Source organism: Rhamphochromis longiceps, linkage group LG3 (assembly GCF_057381845.1).
Source record: "Rhamphochromis longiceps isolate RC_006_pf linkage group LG3, R_longiceps_female_GT1.1, whole genome shotgun sequence".
Taxonomy (NCBI): domain Eukaryota; kingdom Metazoa; phylum Chordata; class Actinopteri; order Cichliformes; family Cichlidae; genus Rhamphochromis; species Rhamphochromis longiceps.
The window spans coordinates 46,156,895-46,177,223 of NC_140559.1; the positions used below are offsets into that span (position 1 = coordinate 46,156,895).

General features: G+C 46.8%; 1 protein-coding gene across 2 annotated transcripts; it reads left to right on the top strand.

Annotated features, from left to right (window-relative positions):
• Nucleotides 1–401: 401 nt before the first annotated feature.
• neurl4 (neuralized E3 ubiquitin protein ligase 4) lies at nt 402–19,712 on the top strand. Of its 2 annotated transcripts, none has more exons than XM_085399771.1 (29): nt 402–607; nt 5,668–6,175; nt 6,263–6,328; nt 6,413–6,879; nt 7,945–8,056; nt 8,137–8,225; nt 8,312–8,384; nt 8,813–9,086; nt 10,728–10,909; nt 10,991–11,076; nt 11,161–11,323; nt 11,414–11,624; nt 12,184–12,260; nt 12,354–12,432; nt 12,697–12,866; nt 13,063–13,191; nt 13,353–13,498; nt 13,632–13,850; nt 14,622–14,720; nt 14,800–14,952; nt 15,032–15,199; nt 15,296–15,454; nt 15,603–15,782; nt 16,434–16,527; nt 16,624–16,731; nt 16,807–16,951; nt 17,085–17,197; nt 17,317–17,476; nt 17,560–19,712. In XM_085399771.1, exons 1-29 carry the CDS (start codon nt 443–445, stop codon nt 17,762–17,764), a joined length of 4,800 nt encoding a protein of 1,599 aa, XP_085255897.1. In that variant the 5' UTR covers nt 402–442; the 3' UTR covers nt 17,765–19,712. The 2 variants fall into 2 exon arrangements, with proteins under 2 accessions (XP_085255897.1, XP_085255898.1); XM_085399772.1 differs by having other exon boundaries at nt 11,417–11,624.
• Nucleotides 19,713–20,329: the final 617 nt, after the last annotated feature.

Consider the following 20,329-nt stretch of genomic DNA (forward strand, 5'->3'; position numbering starts at 1 on the left):
AGATAAATAGATTTATTTTCATTCAGAACATTATATACATTTGTTTCCCAAGACAGCATTAAAGTAGCAATAAATAGAATAAAAATATAATAACACCTATTAATATTTACCTAGAAAATCATATAATAATAAAAAAAACATACATAAAGCGATAAAATGCGAACTGATAACGAACGTGACTCTAACTGTAGATAAAGTAGAAAGTTTTTAGCCCTCGAGCCAATAAAGGAGAAATAATCAAAAACAAGTGTACGACGAGGCTACGTTGAATGTAAAAACGTTAGCTTCTGAACCAAAGCGTTTATATAGACTTTAAAATGACGCCACGCTTTCAGTCATTAAAGCCTGAGGTGCGGTTGCTAAGGATTCCACACATCTGCCGGCTGCCATAATGTTACTGTCGCAAAGCCTCGCTGTCGTGAATACTGGCCGCCCACTGAAGATGGCGGCGGAGCTGCATCCGCGGAGCGGAAAGCTGATCGGCCTGTCCAACTCGAACCGAACCGCCCGTCGCAACCAGCCAGTCCAGGAGTTCAATCACGGCCTGGTGCTTAGCAAGGAGCCGCTGAGGGACCGGGATGTCTTCACCGTCCGCATTGACAAGAAGGTAAACAAACTGCAGGCCCGCTGCTGGCTCCTCTGAGCGTGTGTGAGGGCAGCGGGACGGGAGTGGAGCTGGAGGGACGAGCCGGGGGTCTGTGGCTGTCCACGGTCTAAAGCTATTGCTGCTGCTAAGGCGGCACACACAGGGCTTGACAGTAGCCGCAGTGTTTACCGCTCCTCAGGCTTTAATTAGATACACCTACAGAGACTGGGGAGGACCGCAGGAAGCTGATAAACAGCCCGCTGTGGGCTGGATGTGATAAACGAGTCTCTTAGCTAACGATAGCCCGCCCGTGTTGCCTTGGTGCCGTCAGATAGCCGTGCTAATGAGCCGCTAGCAGGCTGGCCGGGGCTAGCCTTTCTGGAAGGTGCTACGAGGGCTTTGTCTGGCGCTGACAGGGACCCGATATCGTTTTATCGCGTGAAAGGATCCCACCTAAGCCGGTAAGTGCGGTTCTTTTAGGGCTTGTTTTGAAGGATCGGTCGCCTGTCAGGCTGTCTGTCCGATGGCTAATAACACTGCAGTGTTCATATCGTAGTGACTCAGAGGCCATGTGTGAACAGTACACAGTGACTACACCGAGGCTGTTACCACTGTCATTAATATTAACCAGAGCCTGTGTGCTGAAAGCCTCAGCTCTGCAGCCTCCGCTCACCTCTGTGCGTATGCAAAGCGTCTGCAGACCGCTAGAACTGCTGCTCCAAAAGTGGCTGACTACTTCATGCTGTTACTCATTAATTACATGCACTCTTTCGGCTGACTTCACAACCATTTAAACACAAAATCACGGATATCACGTGTCTAACTTTACTAGACCTGCTGCTGTTAACTGTTTGCATCATCAAGTTAAGTACAGGTGATCTTTTTCCTTTCTTTTTCCTTCATTTCCAGTCAAAGTCCTGCCTCTCCTCAATCACAAGTACAAAGACAGCTTACAGCTACAGTTCGCATCCACTGATGAAGCTTAAACCAGTTTTTAATTGTGACTTTTTGCAGGTAGAGGTGGCCCAATGTTCTCTTTCCTTGAATTAGCATTTGAATTGCATTAAGAGTGCCTGTGCACAGTGTTTACATTTCAGTTGTGGAAAACCTTCTCCGTTGTAATGGCTTCTGTCTCTGCAGTTGGCCTCCCAGCGACGCTTGCCAACAACATGGCAGCATTGGAGTCAGTGCCAAAGCCAACTGCCCCCCCACACACACGAAATGACAGTGTGTCCAGCCGTCTAAAAGCATAGCGTGTGTGCACGTAAAGCATCTGGTTTAATAGCACCTGCTGCATGCTAGATAATTATGCATCCCTGGTGGAGCTCTCAGCCTGATAAAGGCTCTCATAAAAAGGCTCACGCCCTGTCTTTGCATGCATTGCCAGTCTGAAAATCAATAGTTTGACATCACGGAGCACCCGCTGGTATGACTCTTGAGTGCTGACGTCCAGGGTGGGGGGACGTAAACACATGAGGGGGAATGAAGTGATTTATTGGAACAGGACTCGGCAGGTGTTTTAGCATTTAAGGAACTGATATGATAGGATTCAGTGGAAGATTCAACTTGTGATATGGAATACTATGTCATGCATTTTGTATACTGGGAGTTACTTAAAGCTAAAATGATTAGCTGTGTTTTGTCTCGTGTGACAATATCAAGTTTTGAATTGTGCTTAATGGGATGAGTAGATCAATATAATTGGCACATTGATACTAATATCTACTTTGAAATGCCACTTTTCGTTTCTTGCTGTTACTGTTTAATTACGAGCTAAAGCTAAAGTCATAGGTTTTCAAGTCTAACGTGTTTTAAAAGCACACAAATTCAGTAAATTGTGCCACTTTGTGTTCCTCAGTCATGCCGATCTGGCTGGAAAAATTTTATTTGCTCCCAAATAGGAGTTTGTTGTTGTGAGAATTCGCGCCGCAAAAGCTGAGCAGCTGCGTTTCCTCTCTCTAGCGGTGCTCCTCATAGGTGGTGCTTTTGAAATTGACAGGCTATGAACTTCTCTGTTTCCCTATAAAAGATGCTCTGTTGTCCCGCTTAGTGTGTATATTTGTAGCCTAGAATTATTAGTCTTTTTGAGTCGAGTCGAGTGAATGACCGGGAGGCAGACGCCCACAGGCTGCTGTTACGTAAGCGAGAGCGCGAGGGAAGGAGATGTCTGTCTCCTCCACACACACAGACCCGGTCAGCCTGAGCTACTCCCAGATTTGTTAACCCAGATACCCTGGCTGCAGTAGCACACTGCCTTAGATAGCACCTGCCACGGAGCTGAGGAAGAAGTGGGCAGGAGGAGGCTTACTGTAGTGTAAAAAGGACAAAAAAAAAAAAAGGTATTGATCCCGGGGAAAGTGTCTTTGGCACAGAAGTCAGCTGCAGAAAAACATCCCAGGAGCTGGAAGGGTTTCAGTGATATGGTCACGGTTATCTCTTACACTGGAGTCCTAATGGGGGTGGGGGTGGGTTATGACTGAGCATAAAACTGAGGCTTTTATCCACCGCTGAGGTTTTTGTCAGATACCTTTCTCCTTGAGCAGCAGGTGGAGTGCAGCCAGCCAGGAGTCGACTCCTCTTCAAGACGACGGGGGTTCGCATCTCCTGCGCTCAAGTGTTTTTAATCAAGACTTAAACATCAACGCCAGCTGCTGTTTACATTTTCCTTTTTCTGCTGCAGTCTCTCGTCCACGTTGTGGAGGTTAAACAAAAACGAACAATAGAATTCATCTCGGCAGATCAATAAAGTATCTCGTTGTCGTCAGCTTATGGTGAGCTTCGTGTTACCGAAGATGCCTCGGGCTGCCTGTTAGGCGATATGAGGCCAATGTCGTGCAAAGGCACGAGGAATTTTTGCTGTGAAACGGGGACCAACTGCGCCATGAGTTTAGGGGATGGTGAGATCGCTGAGCTGAAGCTCAGGTGTTTGTTTTCTTCGAACGGGTTTAATCATTACACCTGGACCACAGAGCCGTCTGTGCTCTCTGCGGCTCCACTTCTTTTTATTATTTCAGTCATAAAATGGAGGAAAGCATTAGCTATGACCTCATAGTGAGAAGATCCTGAGCTTGTACCTGATTCAACTCTGTTCCTTTACTTGTGGAGTTTGCATAATCTGCCTTCAAAAGCTTGTAAAAAAAATTTCCTGCCCCTGTGCCATATTTATATTATAAATCCCAAAAAACTGCCAGCAAGTTGGTGTACAAGTATACACTTAATGGGTAATAAAAAGACAAAAACATATAAACAAAACCCCTCACCCGTAACACAGCAGATAGTTGCCCCTCCCCGATCCAGAGGTTTCTTCTTGTCAAAAGGGAATTTTTCCTTCCTACAGTCGCCAAGTGTCTGATCATACGGGGTCATCTGATTGTTGACATTTCTCTAGATTATTGTAGGTAGGGCTGTGTGATATGACCAAAATCTCATATAACATGAGATATAAGAATTCTATCGTCCGATAACGATATAAATCACACAAATGTAACATTTTCTGTAAATTCTGTGAATCTCCGGCAGCTCGACTTGCGAGAAGTGTTTCCAGCTGCTCATGTAGCTGGAGTCGAGTGTTTTAACTGATGCATGAAACGATAGATTTTTAGACATAAGTTGTAACGGCGACGTTTTCTTTGTGAGTATTTATTACACAGCGTGCTGCGGGGAAAAGCCTGTTCTAACGTTTGAGTCTAAGGCTTATTTTTTAGCACCTGGCGGCTCTTTTTTACTTCTCATCCGTAAATAATCTGCTCTTTCACGTGATTACGTTTATTTTGAAAAGTCTCAACAGGATCTTGAGCTTTATTGTGAAAGGTTTATGTGGAACATAAACAAGCAGACACGCGATGGTTTTAGCGTAGTTGTTGCTAACCACAACGGATAAAAACAGGCGCTTGTCCGTCCATAGTGTGGTTATATTAAATATAAGAGAAAGAGAGAACTTTAAGAAATTAATATAGCCGCTACAGTGACCATCAAAACGATGAAAAAATATTTCCGTAAACAGTTTATTTTGCGACACCACGGAACAAACGATAGCGTAAAATGAAACATAGACGTTTTTATATCGTCATCCGATATATATCGTTATATCGAACAGCCCTAATTGTAGGGTCCATAAAGCACCTTGGGGCGACTGCTGTTGTTATTGAATATAGAATTGAATTGAATTATTTACATACTAGCAATATTTCGTTACCTAAATAATCTTCCGATTGCTGTCAGTGCCGCTGTATCATAGCAGCCCTAATCTGCACACACACTGCAACATGTATCATTTCAACTGTGCTTTTTGTCATCAAGCTAATGGGACATCAGACAGATGACAAATTGGACAATATGTAGGGACAAAGCTGATTACGTCCTTCTGATGTCGTGGTCAGTTGCAAGTTGTTATTTAATTTTTTTCCCTCTTCTGTTTGATCTAAATATAGAGCAGGATGTGTGAAACTCACCCTTCAGTATCAAAATGTATTTAACTCCCATCTTGGCAGTAAGACACCGGTATCATAACAGTGATCTAATGCAGCACTGGTGGTTCAGTGAGTTTTCTTCCAAGTTCATGTTCGTGCTGTTAAACATGACAGTGCAGCGACAGAGTTACTGTCAACTAATCTCTGACAAATTTTCATATTCTTCTACGCTCGCACTGTCCCGCTTTATTCTCAAAGGAGCGCTGCCTGAGCTGTGCTCGTCACCGGCAGATCGACTAAAAATAACAGCGGCGGATCATACACGACACGCCCTTTGTTTTCCATAGATATCTACTTGCAGTTTTTAGCACAGAGCTTCACTTTTTTAAGAGTAACTCCCACGGCACAACACAGCTCCACTCGGAGTCAGAGAAAAAATAATAATAATACATTTTTACTACTTCTGTGCTTTTTCTCAATATTTGCTGTCGACTTCACAAAGCTACATGGCTCTGACGTTATTTTTGAGCGTTTTTAAATGTTTTGCTAAATGTGGGACAAAGACTCGGTCTATGGTAAGGTGTAAAATCCATACTTTGTTGTCTTTTGCTTTTTTAAAAATGGATCTTTAATTAGGAGAAAGGTTAAAGGTCACACTGTGTCTCCTTTCAGGTGAACTCGTGGAGCGGTTCCATCGAAATCGGCGTGACGGCCCTGGACCCCGCCGCTCTGGACTTCCCCAGCAGCGCCACGGGCCTTAAGGGCGGCTCCTGGATCGTGTCGGGCTGCTCGGTGCTACGCGACGGCCGCTCCGTCCTGGAGGAGTATGGCCGCGACCTGGACCAGCTAGCTGAGGGCGACCGCGTGGGCATTCAGCGCAGCTCCCGCGGAGAGCTCCACCTCTGGGTTAACGGGCAGGACTGCGGCGCGGCCGCAAGCGGCCTGCCACCCAAGCTGTGGGCGGTGGTGGACCTGTACGGGAAGTGCACGCAAGTGACAGTTGTGAGTTGCGAGCCGCCACCGCCCTCTGCGGAAAGAGAGAGCGAGACATTAGAGCGGGAGGAGGAGGAGGAGGATGAGGAGGAGGAAGAGGTGCTAGTGTGTGGGGGTCGGGAGGACGCGGGGATCGCGGCACTGATGAATGTGACAGCAATGAATGGAATGATGAATGGAGATGAAGGTAAGAAGCCTTTGCTCTTTATCGCCACGGTTCTTTTTCCTTCTGTCTGTTGGACTGTGCTGATCTGCTGTCTCCTATCTCTGCCAGTGCCTGAGCTTAGATGCAGTCACAATAGACCAGACAAGTTCCTCAACAACCTGGAGCCCGATGCTGGTAAGAACATGCCCCCCAGAACCATCAGCGGACACTTTCCAGCTGGACTGGCGCTCACAGCTATTCTCTTCACGTGTCTTTCAGTTCTGACGGAGCACCAGCTCTTTGACGTGTTCAACAACGCAATAGTGTCCTTTTACCGCTCCGAAGATGAGGGCGGAGGGGAGGATGGCGGAGGCGGCGGTGGTGGAGGGGGAGGAGCAGCAGGAGGAGGAAATACAGGAAGCGACTCCTCTTCCAGAAATGACAGAGGGAGCAGCAGCGGAGGAATGAACAGCAACAGCGGGACGGGGACGACAGGAGGAGGAGCGGGAAGTGCCGGGGACAGTGGAAATTCTAACAGCAGCCCTGCTGGTAATGGAGGCGTGGGGCCGGGAGCGCTGACAGGCGCGATGACCACCAACGACGCGCTGCTGTTCCACGAGAAGTGCGGCACGCTGATCAAACTGAGCAACAACAACAAGACGGCGGAGCGGAGGAGACCGCTGGACGAGTTCAACAACGGCGTGGTGATGACCAACCGGCCGCTCCGACACAATGAGATGTTTGAGGTGCGTGCATGTGTTCAGGCCAACTGTTTAAATGAATGTTGACCTGTACATGAAAAGTTATTGCAGTATGTTATATGGTCGTTTTAGACCGAGCCAGAGCCTCACATGTGCCTTGCAAGAGGCCAGGCTTACTGGGATCTGTTTGAGGAAGCCAGCCGAGGGGCAGGCAATCAAAATAAAGGTTCGGCCTTAAGTGAGAGGAGGCTTTCAGTCTTTCCCCCATAAAGAAAACATTTAATGATCTCTGCTGTGCCCTTAATGATGATGATTGTGACAGTTCAGTATATCAATAACAACTTTGGCTTTGGCAACCGTTAGAATCGTTTTTGGGCTTTTCTAAGGGTAGCTGCAGAGCCAGAGGCCACCCTCATGTTTTCCTGTACGCAAAACATCTCAGTGAAAAAACATGGAGGTCGCACAGCTGTCGAGTAGTTTGCTTTGAGTTTTATTGACGCAGAAAGAGTGACGGGACTGGAAGACGTGATATTTTGCTTGTAGGACATGCACTTCATGCACGCCTCATGGTCTGCAAAGGTGGTCAAACCAACAGGAATGCAGCACAGTGTAAATGTGAAAGCAGCGCAGGGTTGTTGTAATTTTGTGTTAAGCTTTGGTGCAATTCTTGTTTCCTTTTCTTTAAGAGCTGCACTGAGTTCAGACGAATCATTTGATACAAAGATTTGCACATTAACCGGAAGTAGCACAAGGACGTGACAGCAGCATTAAGGGTTTATGAAAGTGCAATAAAATCTTTGTTTGACATTAAAATCAATGAATAATTGTGACAGATAATCATAATACTCTTAAAGGCTCAGTTCTAGTTCCTATAATATTAGAGAGGAGGAAGAGTTTTCTTTTAGGTGAGGGGAAGGAGAAGTAAGAAAGGGGGGGCATAATTCTTGTCTCTGCTATAATCTGTAATTGCAGGAGAAAGAAAGACAGCTGGAAATGGGCAGAATACGTGCTCTTTATAGCTGCACGGAGACCAGTTAAACTAGAATTAGCGCTGAGACAAATACTTGTGAATACCAGCATTGATCTTTTATGTTTCTTCTCTGCTATCAGATCCGTATCGATAAGCTGGTGGACAAGTGGTCAGGCTCAATAGAGATAGGTGTAACCACACACAACCCCAACAACCTGGACTATCCTGCAACTATGACCAATCTGCGCTCAGGTAAGGCACGAGTAATGACACGGGGAAGTCTGTTTGTCTGCGGCAAATTACAAGGTGCTGATTGTTTCTGCTTCTTTAAGGTACAATCATGATGAGCGGCTGTGGGATATTAACCAACGGAAAAGGAACCCGCAGGGAATACTGTGAATTCAGCCTCGATGAACTTCAGGTGAAGCACGTGAACACACGCGTAAACATCTCATTTAGTCTTTTTCTGGTAAATCTGACTTTACTTTCTCCGTTATCGACTTTTAGGAGGGAGATCACATAGGGTTGATGCGCAAAGCCAGTGGAGCGCTTCATTTTTACATCAATGGCATCGATCAAGGTGAGACGGATCACAGCCTTTGATGAGGAGACAGAAGTCCGGTCCAGGACTTTGAAGCTGCAGGCGCAATATGGTGGTTATGAATGAGTGAGAGATGTAGCCAGTAACCACAAAGCAGTTCATCTGGTGCTGGAGATTTCTTTTAGTTATTTACACCGATCAAGGATAACATTTTGACCACCTGCCTCGTATTGTGTTAGCCCGTGCCACGATGAAGAGATAATCAGTGTTATTTACTTCACCTGTCAGTAGCCATAATGTTATGCCTGATCGATGTAAATATGTTTTAGCTCCTGTGTTATTCTCGGCTGTTCATCTCTGTATCTGCACATGTATTAAGATGTGTCTGAAGATGTAATCGTAGAATCCACACTTGGATGAAGTATTGAGTGTAAAGAATTTTACTGTTCTTGCTTTGTTTCTCCCAGGCGTCGCAGCAGCTCAGACCCCCAACGTGGTTTACGGCGTGGTCGACCTCTACGGCATGGCTGTCAAAGTCACGATAGTCCACAACCACAATCACAGCGACCGCCTCAGACGCAACAACGCCATCATGAGAGCGCTGTCCCCCGACGTGGGCCGACCCCGGACAACTCTCTCCGTCACCCCGGACGCAGAGCTGCCCGACCGTCTGCTCTTTCACCCCAACTGTGGTCAGAAGGCCGCCATCATCAGCGATGGCAGGACGGCGCTGCGACCTCAGTGAGTTGTCCTTTCTGCTACTTCATGTTAACCTCGTGATCTGAAAATACTTGTTACGGGTAATGCACACAACTACACCGCGTTCCAAATTATTATGCAAATGATACGTTTCTCTGATTTTCCTACATAGTTGATTCAAATGACAGCATCATTTTCAAGTCATCAAGCATTAGAGTACAATTCAAATGTCTTAACAGGTCAAGTTACATATTAACATGGGACCCCTTATTTGATAGCAGTTCACAGTTCTTGCACTCATGGAACTTGTGAGTTTTTGGAGAGTTTCTGCTTGAATGTCTTTGCAGGATGTCAGCCTCCCAGAGCTGCTGTTTGGATGTGAACTGCCTCCCACCCTCATAGTTTTTGCTTGAGGATGCTCCAAAGGTTCTCAATAGGATTGAGGTTAGGGGAGGATGGGGGCCACACCATGAGTTCCTCTCCTTTTATGCCGATAGCAGCCAATGATGCAGAGGTATTCCTTGCAGCATGAGATGGTGCATTGTCTTACATGAAGATGATTTTGTTGCGGAAAGCACGGTTCTTCTTTTTCTACCGTGGAAGAAAGTGGTCAGTCAGAAAAGCCACATCCTTTGCAGAGGCCATTTCCACACCTTCAGGGACCCTAAAGCGCCGACCAGCTCTCTCCCCGTGATTCCGGCTCAAAACTTGACTCCACCACCTCCTTGCTGATGTCACAGCCTTGTTGGGACATGTTGGCTGTCCATCAACTGTCCACCAACCGTCCACCGCTGCATCCATCTGGACCATCCAGGGTTGAATGGCACTCATCTGTGAACAAGACTGTTTGAAAACTAGTCTTCATGTAGTTCTGGGCCCACTGCAGCCGTTTCTGCTGTGAGCATTGGTTAGGGGTGGCCGAATAGAAGGTTTATGCACAACAGCAAGTCTCTGGAGGGTCCTACACCTTGATGTTCGCAGGGCTCCAGAGGAACCAGCAGCTTCAAATATCTGTTTGCTGCTTTGTAATGGCCTTTTAGCAGCTGCCCCCCTAGTCTGATGTATTTGTCTGGCAGAAACCTTCCACATTGTCCCTTTATCCACACCAACCCATGTGTGCTCTGACTTAGGCACAAATCTCCTAACATTATGCTGATCACGCTTAAGTTTTGGTGAAATATCTAAAGTTTTCATTACGTGTCCGAGTCATTCAACTATTTCACGCTTTTCAGCAGCAGAGAGATCCTTTTCTTTCCCATATTGCTTGAAAATGCTGGTCTGCTTAATAATGTGGAACATCCTTCTTTAGTGGTTTTTCCTTTAATTGTTCTCAAACCAATGTGTCCGAGATTGATTTCAGTGATCCAAAGAGCCCTGAGACACAATTCCATACATGAGTTTAATTGACAAACAACTTATTTAATCTTTATGCCACTTAAACACAATTTGCATAATAATTTGGAACGTGGTGTAAATATGTTCTTGCGGCTCAATATTTTTAGTGTTTACTCATCTTCACACTAATCTTTGCTGCAAAAGCTCCTAAAACCTCTGAACAACACGCAGATTACCTGCTTGTCCTCTGCTGTATTTTTCATAAGTACTTGTGAAGAAAGTTGATATAGTACTGCAGTATTTCAATCACAGAACAGTGATGGAGTGTAAACAGTGCCGCTTTTACAGCGCCACTGACGACTTCAATCACGGCGTGGTCCTGAGCAGCCGGCCGCTGCGCTCCAATGAGGTGTTCCAGGTTCGCATAGACAAAATGGTGGACAAGTGGGCGGGTTCCATTGAAATAGGCGTCACAACGCACAACCCCGCCTACCTGCAGCTGCCCTCCACCATGACAAACCTGCGCTCAGGTGAGATGAGATGGAGCAGCTTTTGTAGTTTGGATAACTTGCTGCGCCGGGGTTACTGATCCCACTGGGGATGTTTTCCAGGGACGTGGATGATGACGGGGAACGGTGTTATGCACAACGGAACGACTATACTGGATGAGTATGGACACAACCTGGACCGACTCAAGGTTAGTGGTAATAATGGTTTTTTTTTTATTACTATTTTAAACATGACTGTTTGTTTTGTTTTTAATGCATTGTTCTCGTTCCAGGCCGGTGACACAGTCGGTGTGGTGCGTAAAGAAGATGGCAGCCTTCATTTCTTTGTGAACGGCGTGGCTCAGGGCCCGGCAGCTTGGAATGTCCCCCCCAGCGTCTATGCCGTGGTGGATCTCTACGGCCAGGCTGCACAGGCCACCATCATGGACGACATGGGTAAGACAGGAGAGCACGAGAACTAAGAAATGTCTTTAAAAAGAAAATATTATCATCAGAGTTATTTTTCTCTGCTTCTTTCTCTTTCAGTAGACCTCCCTCCTCTTCCAGAGGACAGCTCCGAGGGACCCACAGCCATGTCCCCTGGGAGTCCTTGCTCAGTAGGCGGAGCCACCACAACCACTGACTTGCGTTTCCACCACCTACATGGCACCAATGCTGTCATCACCAACGGGGGGCGCACCGCCCTGCGTCAGAACTGCCGCAGCGAGTTCAACGATGCTATTGTCATCTCCAACAGGTGAAACACGTGACGTCAAAGTGACCTGTAGTGACTCTTAATCCATCCATGGAAGATTGTGCTTTATATAAAAAAATAAATCTTAATCCTGCAATCTTCCTAACAGCCAGCAGGGGGCAGCACCCGTTTGATTATATAGAAGTTTATAAGGAAATCGCTTTGCTCCTCTCTTGATCTTTGACCTCATAACAAAACATTTCTCACTCTCAATCACTAGTTTTCTGTTTTGTTCAACAAAACGTGCACATTTTGTAAATTATCAACCCAGCAAGAGTTAAAAAGACAGTAGAGCCATGTTGGTTTAGTGTGGGGCTCCTGTATGAGTGTGCGGCGTCTCTAGGTTTGTCCACCACTTGTCACATCTGGTTTCAAAACACCAAGATGAAACCAGTGATGGCGCTGTCCATCTTCTTATACAGTCTATGCTTAAAGACTATCCACCTCTTATTCACAGGAGATGGGCGGTGTCACCATGTTTGATTTGCTCATTAGGTGAAGGTGTAAAGCGTTTCTCTGTGGAGCCGCTAACATTCCTCTGTCATGTCTTAAACTGCTGCAGGTGCCTTCGGGACGGAGAGCTGTTTGAAATCGTGATCCAGAAGATGGTGGACCGCTGGTCGGGTTCGATAGAAGCCGGTGAGATGTTTGCCATGTGTCCAGCAGCAGGTCACTTCACACTAGAGCAGCAAAAAAACAAAAGTGTTCCTCTCCTCGTCTTCCCGTGTTTAGGAGTGACAGCCATCAGACCAGAGGAGCTGGAGTTTCCAAACACCATGACAGACATCGACTATGACACGTGGATGCTCAGGTACTGATGCTGTATGCCAATGTGATGTCATCTTGAAACTAATGTCTGTGCTTTATTAAGAAGGACTCAGTGTATGTGTGCTCAGCATGACCAATGCAGATGTGCACGTTCCCAGTTGTCTCTTTTTAACCTATTAAAACTGGTGTACAGAGAAGATAATTGTTGGAAAGTCAAAATATTTTTCCAGAACTTTTTTTGTGGAAAAATGTAAAATTTTGGTTTCAACTGAGAACATTTTTTTTTCCCTTTCTGCTTTCCTCGCAGTGGGACGGCCATCATGCAGGATGGCAACACAATGCGCAACAACTACGGCTGCGATCTGGACTCCCTGACGACGGGCTCGCGGATCGGGATGATGCGCTCAGCCAGCGGAGACCTCCACTATTATATCAACGGTGTCAACCAAGGTGTCGCCTGCTCTGGCCTCCCATCAGGTAGGAAATTGTACGAGTTGGAGGACTTGACTGAAGCAACACATACCACTACTACTTCCTCTAAATCAGCCACGCTTTCCCTCTGCACATCCAAACCATACATACTTGCTTCTGCTGCCTTTCATTCTGCCACAGGGTTGAGATGGATTATGGTAAAGGAGTCAGATTAACAGATGTGTGTGTCTGACTCTTTCAGAGGTGTATGCTGTGATCGATCTGTACGGTCAGTGCGTTCAGGTGTCCATCACCAGCTCATCGGGCCCGCTGGACAACAGCCTCTGTACCAGCAACGTCACAGAGAAGAGCTTCCCCATCCACTCACCAGGTAAATGTCAGGATCCTTACTTAGTACCAAAAGCAAAATGAGTAGAAATGACGGGTGGTTCAAGAGTTTTGCACAGCACTGCATATTTCAAAATGGAAGAAAAAGACGAAACTATGTTCTCAGAGTCTGATGTGTTTGTTCTTCATTCCGTGTGATTGCAGTGGCAGGTGTTGCCCACCGGCTCCACAGCAAACACGGTAAGAACGTGGTGCTGCTCGGCGAGGGCTGCCAGGCCGTCCGAGTCGGAGGTTACGCTCACGGCATCGCGTTCAGCGCAAAGGAGCTCAAAACGGATGAGCTGTTTGAGGTGAGGAAGAGGTCACGGTGACCAGATATTTCAGAGATGGCGGGCCTGATTTGCAACATTTGAAATGCTTAAAAGTAGAAAGGAAAGGTTTGAGTTCTGCATTTAATCCTCTCCTGCTCCTCTCTCCCTGCAGGTGAGGATAGATGAGGTGGATGAGCAGTGGTGCGGCTCGCTGCATATCGGCCTGACCACGCTGGCTCCTCTGGAGCTGCCATCCTGCCCGCTGTCAGGTCTCTCCCCCTCCCTCCCGCAGCTCCGCACCAAGGTCACCTGGCTGCTCTGCGGCTCCGAGGTCCGTCGCAACGGCGTGCTGCAGCGGCAGAACTACGGCTGCTCACTGGACCGGCTGATGGTAAGCCACGCACACACCCCCTCCTCCCCCGCCGGCTCTCTGAGCTGTGCACCGAAGCTCTTCACAGATACCTGTAAGCGGCGCTTCAAGTAACTCATTAAATTTTAAGGATTTAGTTGAAGATCAAATTAAAGACCCTTAAACCTGTTGACTTAAGAGATTCTCACAGCCTTTCAGAGAAGCTTAGAAGAATCTGCTTCTTTGTCTCCTGCACGCTCACATTTTTGTCTTTTTTATTTTGTGTTTTGTTTTTTTTAAAATTGGAGAACCACTTTTTAAAAATACAAATTTTAAAGGCACCGTCTAAATAGCTGGATCGAGGGCTTCTCACTGTTCACTGATGATTAATATTTAACATTATCTGTCCATCATTTGAAGTTGACCCCAGGGTATAAAAACCTGCAGACTTAAACACGAGCACCCACGCTCTTAATCTTCAAGTTAAAATGCAAATCCTGAATAGTTTGGAGCTGAATACTAATCGGCTTACTCCATCAGTCTTCGGGCTTTTTGATTTAAATATTGATTCATTTTCTTAATGCAGAGAAATGCTGTGATTCCTTTGTGTTGTTTATCTGCTGTGGCTGAATAAAGCTTTAAAACAGAGCGGAAACTAATGTTTTGAGACTTTTTCTAAATGTCTCTTATCTTTGAAAAGCATTGAAGCTAAAAACCAGACGAACAGCAGCAGTGTGTCATCGCCGCACGTCACTCGGAGGTGTTAATTGTGTCGTGACACAGGCGGCGTTAAACCCGGATTTGTGTTTTCAGGTTGGGAACCGCGTCGGAGTGAAGAGGTGCAACGACGACACCATGCACATCTTCATCGACGGAGAAGACATGGGGCCCGCCGCGACAGCCGTAGCTAAGGTAACCACCGCTCACTCTGACTCTCATCAGTGATGTCGGTCTGCGATGCCACTCAGCGCCTCTTTCTTGCTCCTTGCAGAACGTTTATGGAGTTTTGGACCTGTACGGGCGGATAACGGCGGCGTCCATCGTCAGCTCCTCGCTAACGGAGGACGCGGAGAGCGTTAAGGCGCCCTCGCTCTCCTCAGACAGCTGCAGCGAGGGCGAGGAGGACAGCACTCCCGTCAGAGAGGTATGAAGGATATTTAAGAGGTACCCTCCGCCTGTTCGATTTTTAGAGAGAAAGTCTGACTCTCTGTTGCCATCTTCAGGCCGAGAGCGAACCGTGCGTGCTGGTGCCCACTGTCATGGCATTCCTGGAGAATCACGGCAAAAACATCCAGCTGTCCAATCAGAACCTGACAGCAGCCAGAGTGTCGAGCTACAACCAGGGCCTGCTGGTCACCGCCCAGCCGCTGGCTCGTCAGCAGCTGTTCCAGGTAAGAGTAAGGCTTAACGTAATCATTCGGATCCTCCGAGCGCTCGCTTCGATTTCGGGGGTACCGTCTTAAACCATCGCTGTTTTTGCCCACCAGTTTCACATCGACCGTCTGAACCCGTCATGGACGTCGTCGCTGTCTTTAGGGGTGATTGGTCACTCCCCCGACCGGCTCAACTTCCCCTCCACGGCGTGCTGTCTGAAGCGCTCAGCCTGGCTCCTGCAGCGAGACTCTGTCTTCCACAACTCCCTGAAGGTGTGCACTGAGATCACACAGATCTGTCATCGGGGAGGATATTGATTTATTTTTTTCTGTCTTACATGAGAGAGTCTGTTCGCACTGACCCTCAAATTTGACTTCCTTCACTTTCACTGCTTCACTTGTCTCCCCCTCTTTTTTCCAGATATGTGAGAACTACGGTCCTAACCTGGATACGTGTCCAGAGGGGACGGCGTTGGGTCTGCTGGTGGACGCCAACAGTTGTCTCCACCTTTATGTCAACGGCATGGACCAGGGCGTGGCGGCCCAGGACATCCCTTCTCCCTGTTACCCCTTCATAGACCTCTACGGCCAGTGTGAACAGGTTTGCGCACACATTAGTGCATGTTTTGCATAAAAATCCAGAAATGATTTGTAGAAGAAAACAAAGAGCCGACTAACATTAAAAAGAACATGAAAGTGTAAGCTGAGAGTGGATTTGTTTTATCGTGTTTAATGAACTTTAAGTCCAAAAACAGACCAGAGACTTCATTTCTGTCACATTTGAAGATTGCCAAAGTTTAGGGGTACGGAAAGCCAAAAGGGTCATAGCAAACCATCAGGTGGCAGCACAGTTAGCAGTGTCACCTTTCTGTGTGGAGTTTGCATGTTCCCCCCACAGCCTAAAGACATGCAGTGAGGTTAATTAGTGATTCTAAATTGGCTGTAGGTGTGAATGTGAGTGGGACTGGTTGTTGCTGTGTACCTGTCTTAATAGATTTCCATCAGGTGTTACATGTGCTACCTCGTCACAGCACAGTGTTGACCTCACTACAGAACCAGAGCATCTACAAGCTTTTATTAGATACCCACATGTGATGAGCGATGGCACTGAAACAGACCCTGTGCGTCTTTTAGGTTTGTGCAGCTCTTCCAGCTGCTACCTTTAGACCTTCGTGTAGCTGAAAGCTGTGAATACAGTTAGTGTGTGGACTGTGAGGCAGCATGTTTATCATATGTCATGTGCTGACGGCAGGTTACAATAGTCACCAACAACGTGCCAGCTGTGGGTGGAGAAAGTGGTGAGACCCGCTGTCAGGGCGACATGGAGAAGGCAGACATGGTTGATGGTACGAAGCTGACTTTTTTCCTTTCTTTTTTTTTAAATATTCAAAGTGCTGAGGCCGTCAGATTGATCAGTTTTGCCTCCTTTCCTTTCACAACAGGAATCAAAGAGAGTGTGTGCTGGACGCCGCCTCCAGAGGTCAACCCCAATAAGACCTGCGAGTACCAGGCGCTGTGCTCGCGCTTTAAGGACATGCTCACGTTACCAGGTGGGTGCTTCATCTTTCAGCTTTTCTTCCCGAGACTTCATCTGGATCTAAAACGCAGCGTCTCTGTTTATTAAGATGGATACTTCAGTGAAGATGCAAAGTACAACCTGTGCTACTGTGAGTCCTGCCACAAACTCCGGGGGGACGAGGCGTATTACAAGAGAGGAGAGCCGCCCCGGGACTACGCCCTGCCCTTTGGGTGGTGCCGCTTTGGCCTCAGGTAAGAAGACGGCCTCAAGCTGAGCAGCGATGACATCACTATCCGTTTGACCTGAAACTAGCGAGGGAGTCCACGTTAATCCGTTCAGCTTGCTTTGTGTTTGCGTCAGTAACACACTGTCACATCTGTACAGGATGAAGTCCCACTGTGAGGTTTCCAATGCACTGAAGAAGTGGCACATCGCGTACCACGGCACCAGCGTGGGAGCTCTGCGACACACGCTGGACCACAGCCAGCTGTTGCCGGGTAGAGAAATCACCGGCACGCCTTTTCTGTATTCACACGACGACTCCAGACACACGCGAGTTGTTTAAGGAAACACCTTAAAGCAGCTAAAACAACATTTTGACGCTTTGTCTCCACAGGGATGTCGTCCATCTTCTCAGTGTCTCCAGCGAAGGTGGAAGGGCCGAACGGCTACAGCGAGCCGGAGGAGAACAGCGCCCCCGGCAGGGAGGTGCCCAGGGTGCGACTCTCCCCCACCATGCGCTACTCTGGCTTGGAGATCTTTGCTCCCAAAGTGCAGTAAGTCACATCTGCCTGTTTTATGAGTGCTAACAGGAAGTGAGGTGGCTTTTTGTACTAACAACGCACTTCTCCTCACGCAGATTTCGGGACCCCCGTTCTCACCGCTGCCACCAGGCTCAGGTGGGATTCCAGGTGTGCGTGCGCCCGGGCTCCTACAAGGTGGGACCCCCGACGCTCGGCCACAGCGAGCCCCTGGACCCTCGCTTCAGCAACTCCGAGATCGAGTGGATCACCAAGGAGCAGGGCGGCACGCTCCTCTACGGACTGCTCGTTCGGATCGAGTGAACGGAGCAATGAAGGAAGAATTTGGGTGGAGGCGGGGTAGCTCCACACGGCACTCCTAGTACTTTTCGAACAGAAGAAAAACTTGACAACCAAATCCAGCCCTGCCTTGAGCGAGAGACTCCTCTGGAATCCAGCTGTTCCTGCTGTGGAGTGTTGACACTTCAGCATCTTTGATTTAGTTTCGTTCCTTTCGCTCTCGGACTCTTTTAGCGGCGCCGCGGCGGTTTCAAAGGACAGACACTGCCTGCACTTTATGTTTCAGACACTCGTGGGCGATTTTTAAACTTCTCATCCACACAAAGCATTCGTTCATCCGCTGTAGGGGTTTTTTTTAATCATTTTTATTACACTTTTCTTTTTCTTCTTTCTTTCCCGGAGCCTCACAAACGGCTTCTCTTTTTGGCACTTACTTTTAACACTGTGCTGGTCAGTGTTTTACTTTGGGAGGAGCTGCACTCCTGCCAGTCTGCACGTTAACAAACTGTCACCTAAAAACACAAATGTGGGTAAAAAAGAAGAAAAACAAAACGAGGAGAGTGAGGATGTTTTCACACACAGACAAAAAAGAAGACACACTTGGATCTGGAGGGATTTTAAAACTGGAGTGGGTGGGTTGGGGGGGCTTGTTTACACATGTACCACTGTATGTTGCTGTCCTCTTCATGTCTCCACATTAGCAGTTTGGCTTTTTTGTTTGTTTTTAAATCAGCCCCGTTTGCAGTCTTGTCCAGCATCACTTCTTTATCGAATGGGAAAACAAGTTAGGACCTGGGACCTGCCCCCGCTGCACGTTTGGGATTGTCAAAGTGCAGGTGATGAATGATAACTAACGCTCCAGCCTTACAAGTTAAGGAGATATGAAATATTTTAAGATACTGTAGAATTAAACACAAGTTTATAGTACACTGTTTAATTTAAAGAAATTACAAGCTTATTAGCATCTTTTTTTTGCTTAGATTTTACCTTTCACACCTGTATAATGATTATGAAGCTACAGCGAGCCCCTTTTAAACCTCTCCCACATGGTTCCCTGTGATACCTCACCTCATTTTAAAGGTTTTCAGACAGTATTTTTTGAGTTTAAGGTTTACAAGAGAAAGGGATGAAAATGTGGATGAAGTCGTAGGTTTAACAGCACCCGTAGCACACAGATGCTCTCCAGGTTCCTCTGGAAATGTATCTCTCACTGTTGCTGTTGTTGTCAGCGATGGCCTGAGAGAAAACGGTAACTTCAGGATGCTTCCTCTAGAGAAGCATCCTGAATCAGTGCCACTGCTCTCTATTCTTTAGTGCTTGTGCGGTTTAAACAGACCAGCGTGAGAGGACGTTAATTACCAAGCTTCAGAGGACGCGGTAGCTTTGGAGAGTCCTACAGGCTGACTGTATCTTCATGTGAAAACGCACATTTCCCCAGATGTTTAGCTTCTTCTTCTAAAGGTCAGCGAAATGGACTCACACCAAAAAAGGTATGACCACCCTTTCATCCTTTCAGTTTACACTCGATCCACCCCCGGGAGCAGAGTCCGTGTCCCCGCGACCTACGTCCAGGTGTTTACACGTGAATGTTTCTTCATGATTTACACTCTGTGTCAAACGTTTATGCTCAACATCCACCTTGACTGCATGTCAGCTTCCCACTCTTCAGTTCAGTTTCCAACATTTCTTTCATTTAAAGAGCCAAACTCACTTCACGATCGAAGCTCGCTCACCTTCTATAAAAGCAGCTGTGACGGGGAATCTTAAGAGGAAAAGAAAAACACTTCCAATCAAAAATGTGAAAACAATAAAGTTATTAAGTGGGTTTATTTATGGCCCAGTGCTGCTTTGTACAATTTAATTTGTATTTTTTGGGGGGTTATTTCTGTTTTCTGTATGTCGCGTTGTACAGGCTGTTACATAACAGATCATATCTTCCTGATTTATAAAAAATAAAACTGACAGACAGTATGCACACATGGATGGGTAAAGTCTGTTTTTTCCCCTTTGAGCTGGAAAAACAAACAGATGCTGAAAAGAAAAGACCAAACCAGCTGGTGCTTTTTGCTTCCTTTTTTTTTCACATTTTATTTCCAGTAGGAAAAAAGAAAAGTCTGGTCACTGACACGTTATTGCAGTGTTGCACACTTAATCACACCACCTCCAAAATCCTGGTGACTTGTAACTCTTTAAGGCCGATAGTGGGATTTTTCATAGCTTTTTTGTTTTCTGTACAGAAACAGCGGCTGCTTCGCGAGAAGCTCCATCCTGCTATTTAACAACAAGCACACACAATGTGATTAAAAATAAAAAAATAAAAAATGCAGACCCAGCAAAGTGGCAGCTGAAAGTCAGAGTGAGGGAGTTTGCTGCTCCACGAACAAAAGATCTGACCGTAGTACTGACGGGGCCTGATCTACTCTGTGGTCCTGCTGGGTTGCATAGTCGGCGTCTTTTGCAAATCCATCCTCAGCGGTTAAGTTGTTTCTGCACCAGCTTCACTTTTAAGTTGGACCCTGAGATTTATTTATTTTTTATTCATTTATTAATTTTTTATCGTCTGCTAACAGAGCTGTTCACTCTGCCTCT

Coding starts and splice junctions, on each gene's coding strand:
- neurl4 (XM_085399771.1), top strand. CDS start 443: ATGGCGGCGGAGCTGCATCCGCGGAGCGGAAAGCTGATCGGCCTGTCC. Junction 10,910..10,990: donor CATGACAAACCTGCGCTCAG/GTGAGATGAGAT, acceptor GATGTTTTCCAG/GGACGTGGATGATGACGGGG. Junction 12,867..13,062: donor CTGCTCTGGCCTCCCATCAG/GTAGGAAATTGT, acceptor TGACTCTTTCAG/AGGTGTATGCTGTGATCGAT.